The following is an 11,245-nucleotide window of genomic DNA, read 5'->3' on the forward strand; positions in this document are numbered from 1 at the left end:
CTCTATATTGGAAGTTAAGAGTAATGTGTAGAATAATTGTAACTTCATAGTGATTGTTAAGAAGAGGTTTCAGGAAAGGAAGAACAAACTTATTTCAATTTTAAGGAATTTTTATATTGCAATCAGCAAATAGTATCATAGATATTTAACAGGACCAATTTTAACCCTGCTTACTTGGGGCAAAACCTATCTTGTTGCCAGTAGGGATGCTTTGGTGCCAGCAAGCTACCTCCTAAGCGTAGTGAATTCCAATCTCCTCTATCACTCAACCTCATTCCTTCCTGTTTCAGGTGGGCTGAATGCAGATAAAGCCCAGGATTTAAAATTGTCTAACCCAATGTTACCAATGTCAAGGAGTTTTTGCCTTCAGTCCTTGTTACTACTCCCAGTTAGAATTGGAGCACAAATATCTGGAGGCCAGAGTTTTCAGTAGTCCATAAGATATAGGAGCAGAATTAGGCCATTCAGCCCATTGAGTCTCTCTGTTATTCGACCTTGGCGGTTATGTTTCTCAACCTCATTCTCCTGCCTTCTTCCCAAAACCCCTGATCTCTTTACTAATCAAGAACATATCTGTCTCTGTCTTAAATACACTCAAGGATTTGGCTACCACAGACCTCTGCAGCAATCAGTTCCACAGAGTCACCGCTCTCTGGCTGAAGAAATTCCTCCTCATCTCAGTTCTAGTGGGGCATCTCTTCACTCTGAGGCTGTGCTCTCAAATCGTAGTCTCTTCTACTAGTGGAAATATCTTCTCCATGCCCTTTCTATCCAGCCCTCGCAGTATCCTGTAAGTTTCAATCAGAGCCCTCCTTATCCTTCTAAACTGCATTGAGCACAGATCCAGAGTCCTCAACTGCTCCTTGTATGATAAGACTTTCATCCCTGGGATCATTCTTGGAAATCTTCTCTGCACCCCCTCCAATGCCAGCATTTCCTTCCCTAGATATGGGGCCCAAAACTGCTCATAATATTCCAAATGCAGTCTGATGAGAGCCTTGTACTGCTGAGGCAGTATATCTCTGCTCATGTTTCATAGCCCTCTTAAAATGAATGCCAACAGTGCCTTTTCCTTCCTGGCCACCAACCGAATCTCCATATCTACGTTTCTATTCTTCATACCAAAATTTATAACCTCACACTTTGCCACATTGTTTTCCATCTGCCACTGCTTTGTCCACTCGTCTTGAATATCCAAGTCCTTTGGCAGCCTCTCTGCTTCCTCAACACTACCTGTCCCTCCACCTATCTTTGTGTCACCTGTAAACTTAGAAACAATGCCCTCAGTTCCTTCATCAAGATTGTTAATGTATAATATGAATAGTTGTTACCTCCTCAAAGAATTCAAACAGATTTGTCAGGAATAACTTCCCCTTGACGAAGCCATTTTGACTCTGTCCTATTTTGTCATGCACTCCCAAGTAGTCCACAATTTCATCCTGAATAATGGACTCTCAAATCTTACCATTGACCGAGGTCAGGCTAACCAGCCTACAGTTTCCTATATTCTGCCTCTCTCCTTTCTTTAACAGGGGTGTTATGTTAGCCATTTTCCAGTTTGTTGGGACCTTCCCTAACTCCAGCAATTCCTGGAAAATTACCACCAATGTCTCCACAATATGCTTGGCTATCATCTTCAGAACACTGGGGTGTAGTCTGATCTCGGTGATTCTTCCATCTTCAGATCTTTAAGCTCCTCCAGCATCTTCTCCTGTGATGGCCCTACAATAACCCCTTCCCCCAACTTTCTTGAAGTTCTGGTTTGCTGCTGGTGTTTTCCATTGTAAAAACTGATGCAAAGTACCTATTCAGTTCCTCAGCTATTTCTTTGCTCCCCATCATTACTTCTCCAGCCTCATTTTCTGTTGCTCCAATATGCCCACCCGCCTCTTTCTTATCTTTTAGCTATCTGAAAAAAAATTGTTGCAATCTCCTTTTATATTATTAGCCAGCTTACTCTCATATTCCATCTTCTCCTCACTTATTGCTTTTTTAGTTGTCCTCCGCTGTTTTTTAAAAGTTTCTCCCTTCTCTTCCTATAATCTTCATCTCATTGTATGTTTTTTTCTTCTGCTTTTATGCTGTCCCTGAACATCTCAAAGACTGTTGCACAAATTCCTTTTCTTGAGGTCAACTCCCAACCTGATTTTCCCAGTCCATCTGCATATTGAAGTCCCCCGTGATTATTGTAATAGTGTTTTTTTTACATGCCTTTTCTATTCCCAGATTTATTTTCTTCCCTGCTTCTTGACACTGCTAGGAGGCCCATCCACAACTTACAACGTGGTCTTTTCTCCGCTGCGGTTCCTCAACTCTACCCACGTAGATTCTATGCTTTCGGACTCGATATCATTCCTTGCTATTGTTTTAAATTCATTTCTTACTAACAAAGCAACTCCACCCCTTCCTGTTCTTTCAATACAATGTGCATCCTTGGATATTTAGTTTCCAGCTCTGATTCCCTTGTAGCCACGTCTCTCTGATACCCACAACATCATACCTGCCAATTTCAATCAGCACTACAAACGCATTTATCTTGTTTTGTATACTGCGTGCGTTTAAGTACAAACCCTCAGTCCTGTGTTGATTGCCCTCCCTTCTCATAGTTGACCCTTCGTCTGCTGGATCACGTTGGATTCATAGAATCTTACAGTGCAGAGAGGTCCTTCGGCCTATTGAGTCTGCACCAACATGTGAGAAACACCTGACCTTCAGTATAATCCCATTTAACAGCACTTGGCTCTTCGCCTTCAATGTTGCGATGTGCCAAATCCTCATCTAGGTGTTTTTTAAAGGATGTGAAGCAATTCGCCTCTACCACCCTCCCAAGCTACACATTCCACAGTCACCAACCTCTGGGTAAAAGGTTTTTCCTCACTTTTCACCAAACCTCCAGCCCCTAACCTTGAATCTGTGCCCCCTCATGACTGATCCTTCAAATAAGGGGAACTGGTCCTTACCCACTCTGTCCATGCCCCTCATAATCTTGTACACCTCAATCAGATCGTCCCTCAGTCTTCTCTGCTCCAACGAAAACAACCCAAACCTAACCAACCTTTCCTCATAACTTAAATTTTCTATCCCAGGCAGCATCGTGCTGAATCTCTTCTTTACCCCCACCAGTTCAAGGACATCCTTCACGTAATGTGGCGACTAGAGCTGTACACACTACTCGGCTGTGGTCTCACCAAAGTTCTATACAACTCCAACATGAATTCACTGTTTTTGTAATCTGTACCTCGATTGATAAAGGCAAGTGTTCCTTTTTCACCACCCTACTAATATGCCCTTCCACCTTCAGAGACCTAGACAAACACTCCAAGGTCCCTTTGATCCACAGAACATCCTAGTGTTATCTCATTCATTGAATACTTCCTTGTCAAATTACACCTTCTAAAATGTATCACCTCACACTTTTCAGGGTTAAATTCCATCTGCCACTTATCTGCCCATCCCTTTTATATTTTCTTGTAGCTCAAGACACTCAACCTCACAGTTAACCACCTGACCATCTTTTGTGACATCCACAAACTTATTAATTCAACCTTCCATACAGCCAACTATGTTATTTTTATAAATAATTAATAATATGGGACTCAGCACAAGTTCCTGGTATATCACTGGTCACTGGCTTCCAGACATTATAGCAGCCTTTTGACATCACCCTCTGTCTCCTACAACTGAGCCAATTTTGAATCCACTTTATCAAATTACCCTGTATCCCATGTGCATTTGCCTTCTTGATAAGTCTCGTATGTGGGACCTTGTCAAAAGCTTTGCTGAAATCCACAGAAACTACATCAACTGCACTTCCCTCATCTACACACCTGGTTACCTCCTCAAAAAAATTCAATCAAATTTGTTCAGCACGACGTCCCTCTGATGAAGCGATGCTGACTATCTCTGATCAAGCCTTGCCTTTCCAAGTGGAGGTAGATACTCTCCTTCAGAATTTTCTCCAATAGTTTCCCTACCACTGACGTGAGACTCATTGGTCTGTAGTTGTCTGGCTTATTTCTACAACCCTTCTTAACTATTGAACCACACTGGCTGTTTTCCGGTTCTCTGGCACCTCCTCTGTGGCCAAAGAAGAATTAAAAATTTGAACTAGTACCTGCATAATCTCCTCACTTGCTTGCCACAGCAGTCTGGGACACAATTTGTCCAGACCTGGAGATTTGTTCACTTTTAAGCCTGCCAACTCCTCTAATATCTTATCCTTCCCTGTGACAATTTGCTCAAGCAATCGCTCCCCCTGGGTTCCGTACTTTCATCCAATATCTCTGAGGTGAAGAGCCTGACAGAAACTTTAACCTGTCTGAGCCTTCTCCTTGCTTTAACTCTTCCCATAATTTTCCATGCAACTGGATCCAAACACCCCCACCCACACCCCTGTGACTACCTAGTTTAAAACCCTATTGACATCCTTAGTTATGTGATTTGCAAGGACTCTGGTCTCAGCATGACTCAGGCAGAGCCCAGCTCATCAGTGACAGAAAGGGATGAAATACTTTACCTCAGTTTAGTGACAGTACACTGTGCTACTAAATTTTCTACATTACAGTAATTGATACTGTCCGTCTACAGCGGAATGCAAGTATAAATAAAGAAGTCATTACAGGACCAGAAAACCATGATTAAATCCACAGATGATCTACGACAGTTAAGAAGAGTTAGGGATCATTAGGAGAAACTAAGTAGGTATAGAGACATAAATGATAGATGACTGTACATAATCACAAGCCAGCAAATATACCTGGATATTACAGATTCATACATCTTAACCCTAATGACCACATTGGTTAATTTAATAGCACCAGAAATATTACCTGACAATACTGAAATTATAAGTTTAACAAAAGTAGCTAATTGACATACAGACTCCAGGTTCCTGGCAGGTAAGTGTTCCATCCTCAGGTACCAGGTGACTATTGTATCTTTGGGTAGGAACCACTTCGACCATTTCGCCTGCCTTTTGTCTTTCTCCAGTTTTTGTCTTCAGATACACACCAAACCCAATGTCTGCACTCTCAGTCATAAACTGCCACCTGGGAGTAAAGATCCAAATTCAGAAATGTAGAAACTCAGAATTTTTTTAGATTAGATTAGATTACTTACAGTGTGGAAACAGGCCCTTCGGCCCAACAAGTCCACACCGACCCGCCGAAGCGCAACCCACCCATACCCCTACATTTACCCCTTTAACCTAACACTACGGGCAATTTAGCATGGCCAATTCACCTGACCTGCACATCTTTGGACTGTGGGAGGAAACCGGAGCACCCAGAGGAAACCCACGCAGACACGGGGAGAATGTGCAAACTCCACACAGTCAGTCGCCTGAGTCGGGAATTGAACCTGGGTCTCTGGCGCTGTGAGGCAGCAGTGCTAACCACTGTGCCACCGTGCCGCCCGTAATTATCTTACACTTAAAATTGTCATCACCAAGCATAAATCCCTTTGTGGTTTCAAACGTCCATATCTCTGTATCTTCATCAACCCTATAATCCTTCAAATACTGCTCTTCTCTAATATTTATTTTATTTATTTCTTGGATGTGGGCATCACTGTGATGGGTCAGCCTGTGTAGCTGATCCTTAGTTGCCCTTGAGAAGCTGGTGGTGAGCTGCCTAGTTGAACCGTTGCAGTCCATGTGCTGTAGGTAGACTCACGGTGCTGTTGGGGATGGAATTCCAGGATCTTGAGCTAATGACACTACAGGAAAAGAGTGAAAAGTGATATATTACCAATTAGCCTCCCAACTCATTTTGCTCTAGCAACGGCAGCTGTACCATTCACTCCCAAAGCTTGAGGATTCATTTTCTAAACCTCTCCACTTCTGTACCATGCTGTCCACTACACAGACCCTCTTGATCTATTACGCTTTGATCGGCCAGCTTATTAGTCCTTCTTTGGCTAAGTATCCATCTTTGTATGATTGCAATTCTAGGAAATTTAGAGAGGGTCAATTTAGAACGGAAATGAGGAGACATTTCTTCAGCCAGAGAGTGGTGGCTCTGTGGAATTCATTGCCATGGAGTGCAGTGGAGGCCAGGACATTATATGTCTTCAAGGCAGAGACTGATAAATTCTTAATCTCGCAAGGAATTAATGGAAAGGGGGAGAGTACGGGTAAAAGTGGCTTTGAAATGCCCATCAGCCATGTTTGAATGGCGGAGTGGACACGATTGGCTGAATGGCCTTACATTGAGTCCTATTTCTTATGGTCTTAAATGTTTATACAGTCACTTCTACACTAAAGCTGCTGATAAATACATCAACAACTTGTATCTATTTGGTGAACTTGACATAATGAAATGTCCCATTGTGCTTTGCAGAAGCTTTATACGGCATGACCCTGAGTCATGTGAGGAAATAATAGGTTGTGACCAAAAGGTTCTGTTAATAGGTAGACTTTAAGGAAACTCAAACAGGAGGAAAGTGAGCTGGAAATGCAGAGCGTATCTTGGAGCTTGGCACTTAGGCAACTGAAAGTATGCCCACAAATAATTCAGCAATTGTATTTGGAAATGCACAAGCGGCCAGGATTTGAGGACTGAGTCGAGAGTGTGGTGCTGGAAAAGTACAGCTGGTCAGCCAGCATCCGAGGAGCAGAAGAATCAACGTTTTGGGCATAAGCCCTTCATCAGGAATGTGGCTTGTAGGTCGGGGCTGAGAGATAAATGGGAGGGGGTGGTTTGGGGGGAGGTAGCTGGGAAAGCAATAGGTGGATGAAGGTGAGGGAGAAGGTGATAGGTCAGAGGGGGCTGTGATGGACGGGTCCGGAGGCAGTGCCGATTTGGAGGCTTGGGACTGCGATAATGTGGGGGGAGGGGAACTGAGGAAGCTGTTGAAATCCACATTGATCCCGTGTGGTTGCAGGGTCCCAAAGCAGAATATGAGGCGTTCCTCCTCCAGGCATCGGGTGGCAACCACACGGTGACTCAACCCTTGTGACTGAAAGCTCAATACTCTTTGAGCAGAGTTGCCAAGACATTTATTAAGAAAAATTAAATAACAATTCCAAGCGATTTTCTTTGTCGGACTGATTTTAAGATATTCACCAGGCATTTTGCCAATAATAGGCTGAGAAGTGACTGTATAAACATTTCCCAGAATTTCAATCATTCAGAATTGGACACTCAGTCAAAAAAAGGAGATAATGGGGAGGGTCAGGACGGTCTTAACAGTGGACAGGGTGGTATAGAAGGTGATGAATCTGTGAACTCATTGACCACAGAAGACCCTGGAGGCCAAGTCACTGAGTGCATTTAAGACAGATAAGTCCTTGATTAGTTAGGGGGTCAAGCATTATGGGGAGAAGGCAGGAGAATGATGTTGAGAAACATATTAGCCATGATCAAACGTGGAGCAGACTCAACGGACCAAATGGCCTAAATCTGCTCCTCTATCTTATGGTTTTATGATTTCATAACAGGATGCAAAATGCATATATTTTGAAAATGGTAAATGTTTCTTACCCCAAGATTCTAGCAGAGGTACCGTATTAAATTTGGCCTCACCTTAAAACACAGCCGGGGAATAGCATCTCATATTCAGACTGAAAAGATGAGCCCCTGTTGACAGTGACCATGTTTTCATATTGTTGCTTAATGGACTCAAGGATGTAATATGACTTTGGTACATCACCACCAAAGTTTATCTAAAAAGAGGAACAAGAGTTTTTAATAGGAAGGCATCCCTAAGATTCAGAATACATTTTGCTATTTCATAACATGCTTACAAGTGAACAGGTATTGTTGCTAAGTTGAGTTCTGTCCAGTCGTCATTGTATTATTCAGTAGCTATCCACATCTAGTGGCAAACATAGTTAAGTACTTTACTGAGGCAATGGTCTAGATTTTGCAGTCAACAGTGATGGGAATGAAATCTGTCCACAAAAATCTAACAATCTCTGCAGTATGGATTTCCCTGCATTCAATGTTAGTTAGAATCTGGCAACATGTCAAGTGACTCTCTTTGTGTCTGGCAACAGAGATGTCATCAAGCAGAGTATACAGCAAATCACACTGAAGAATTCTCACAGGCAGCAAGCCAGAGATAAAATATCCCAATTACCCTTCCATTTACAGAGAGCAAAATAAGGATTGCACATATGTATCATAATCAGAATGTCATGAATAAACTTTGAAAAGTATAACTTTTATTAAAAATATGGAAATTCTTATAATGGAAAAGGTTGACACTCAGATATAAAATTAATTTTCAAGGGCCAGTAGCACTTATATTTTAGCACTACATTAAAATATTTTAATAAACAAGATGTAACTTAGAACACAGAACTTTATTACAGGTTCTTAGTAGTGATATGACAATGTAAAAGGGATGTTCTCATCATTTCAGTGATTTCCAGAAGATTGGCATTTGCGGTGACTTCAGTGTGGTAGGAAGTCACTGACAACAGTCATCACATGTTGACATTTAATGGCATTTGTGCTGATAACATATTGTGCTGTCAGTTTAAGAGTTGCAGAGTTGAAAAATGCCAATAGCCTCACCATCAATTGCAGCCTCCATATTTCTGGCACTTCTACTCAGCTCAATTTAGGGGACAAGATGAATATTCTTTTTAATATGCCAAGTAGGAACAGTTCCTCATTAAGTTGATCAAAACCACTAACAAATCAAACAAAAGAAATTTATATTTAAATAGTGTTCTTAATGGAGCAAAATGTCCCAGGCATGTCACAGGAGCATTATAAGACAATGGATGGCATGAGGCCAGAAAATGGGAGTGTGGGCATCTTGGAGGTCATGGGGTTAGAGAAAATTATAGGGAGAGCAAAATCCTGGAGGGATTAGAAAAGTATAGATGAGAATTTAAAAGTCAAGGTCTTCCTTGACTGGATATCAATGTAGATTAGTGAACACAGGCATGAGAGGAGATTGGATTTACTATGAGTTAAGTCATTGGCAGAAGGTTTTGGGGGTGATCTGAAGTTTACAGAAGGTAGAATGTGGGAGGAAAAAGGTTTATGAGGAGATGATGGCCTGGAGGCATTGTTAATGGACTAGTGACCCAAATAATATGTTCGAAATTCTAGTCTGAATCTCCTCGTGGCAAAAGGTGAAATCTGAAATACATTCTTAAAAAATTTGAATTTACAATTCTATTTATGACAATTAAACCATTATCGACTATTGTGAAAACTCACCTAGTTCACTAATGCCTTTTAGGGAAGGACATCTTAACTTGGTCTGGCCTACAAGTGACTCCAGACCCACAGCAATGTAGTTGACTCTTAACTGCCCTCTGAAATGGCTTAGCAAACCATTCAGCTTTATCTATGGGCAACTAGGGATGGGCAATAAATGGTGGCCTAACCACTGACATCTACATCCCATGAACAAATACAAAATAGTCAAGTCTAGAAGTAACAAAAAACATTTGACTGCACAAGTGAACTTTGCGTCATGTAGACTAAAATTGTTGTATTTGCTAATTTTAGCAAAACATTATGATCAGAATTACTTGCCAAAAAATACCAAGCAGCAATTAAAAGTAATTATTTTTAAGACAGTGTTTGCTGACACCCCAAGAGGTTTACATTGCACATCTGTCAGTAGGCACTCATATTTGTCATTTTTTTTTAAAGGTATGGGGGAAAGACACAAAAAGCTGCACAGGCCTGATGGGCCAAATGGCCATTTCATGCCGTATGTTCAGTGAATCCGGATACCTGTTGTCAACATTATTTACTGATATTAGAGAGAATCAGTTGGCTCTAAAATGTAATCACTCTGTTCAAACACTGAAGGCTGGATTCAATTTTAATTTGATCTGGAGTCACAACTTTCAAGAATAGCACTGGCAGGAAAGTGAGAGACAGTTATAAAAGGCTTTTATTTCTTTGTTTTTTAAAAATTTAATTTCCTGTTTTCTGTTTTTAGACTCTTCCCACTTTGTACTTACCTGGTTAAGAGATCTGGCTGCAGTTTTCTGATCATTTTTCTCATACTAAAGTCTTTATAAATATTGCACTCAAAGGAAATTTGGCTCATTGGTGGGAATCTATTCCATAGATCAGTGTGTTTGGACCTCCCATAACATTCACAATTCCTGTGGCAGCCTCATACCACTAGTTGCCCCATTCTGACACAGGCAGCATCTACATTCACTACAATATTGGTCACTACTTAGTGAAAAACATGGGGAAGCACACTGAAAACCTATACTAGAAAGTTGAATATCTTCACCAGAGTTTGTTTTGGGACTGAAATAATATGTACTCCAACAATAGGAATAGGATAAGGAAAAACAATTTTTTGAACATGGTAGGTGATACCCAGATCTGACAATTTCTTTGGAAATGCTAGATACAGTCTGAAATTAAAATGCAAATTATTCACATGTGTCCTTAATGCTAATGGGCCATGTATTTTATTGAAGGCAAATTTATTATTATGTTAGGTTCTAGAAGGATATAGTGATGGTAACACCTCTCACAATCTTTTCATTTTTATAGAGTCTACAATAACTGCAACATAAATAGTGATATTTACCTTGCTCAGGCACTTTGGGTTCCCGTCTGGATCCGTGAGAGTTCCACCATAATAAACAGGGAGTTGTTCTGCATCAATATATTGCAATAGCACCTCCTTCCAATTACCTGCAAATCAACAAGATAATAAGCTAAAGCCAAACACAAGTACTTGTAACAGATCTGCACAGAGAGAATTAGATTTTTCTTATTATTAAAATAATAAGAGCCTAACAGTACATTCACATAGCTATATGTGATCAGAACCCAGAGCTGAACTTCAGGTTTTGGCCACTGCTGTTGATTCACTTTATTTTATCTGCTACCAATTTGTCTAGGAGACAGTAGTGCACATGTGTACGTACTATTGTGGGAAGAGTTCATTTCCCATAATTAACTATTGACACATTCCAAAAGCAGGAAGATGAAGGCTCCTATTTTCTAAGTATCAAATTAGATTATGAGGGCCTTATTGGTGCAGTGATAGTGTTCCTACCTCTGAACCCAACATTGTGGCTTTAAGTTCCACCTGTCCCAGGGGTATGTCGTAACTTGTGTGAACAGGTTATTATAAATAAATAAATGCAAGTTGTGTAGAATTGTATAGAATTATAGAATGCAAGTTGTGTAGAAAAATCTCCTCTATATTGGGGAGACAGGCCGCCTACTTGCGGAACATTTCAGAGAACACCTCTGGGACTCCTCTATATTGGGGAGACAGGCCGCCTACTTGCGGAACGTTT

At 41.0% G+C, this 11,245-nt stretch overlaps 1 protein-coding gene across 1 annotated transcript in view; it reads right to left on the reverse strand.

Annotated features, from left to right (window-relative positions):
• LOC122562641 (SEC14-like protein 2) overlaps window positions 1–11,245 on the reverse strand; it is a 62,180-nt gene that overhangs the window by 7,163 nt on the left and 43,772 nt on the right. Inside the window, exons 9-11 of the mRNA XM_043715662.1 lie at window positions 10,525–10,631; window positions 7,524–7,663; window positions 4,879–5,048 (exon numbers count right to left, since the gene is read on the reverse strand). Of these exons, the coding sequence (XP_043571597.1) occupies window positions 4,879–5,048; window positions 7,524–7,663; window positions 10,525–10,631 (417 nt within the window). The remainder of the gene's footprint in view (window positions 1–4,878; window positions 5,049–7,523; window positions 7,664–10,524; window positions 10,632–11,245) is intronic.

This window comes from Chiloscyllium plagiosum, chromosome 25, assembly GCF_004010195.1.
Source record: "Chiloscyllium plagiosum isolate BGI_BamShark_2017 chromosome 25, ASM401019v2, whole genome shotgun sequence".
Lineage (NCBI taxonomy): Eukaryota > Metazoa > Chordata > Chondrichthyes > Orectolobiformes > Hemiscylliidae > Chiloscyllium > Chiloscyllium plagiosum.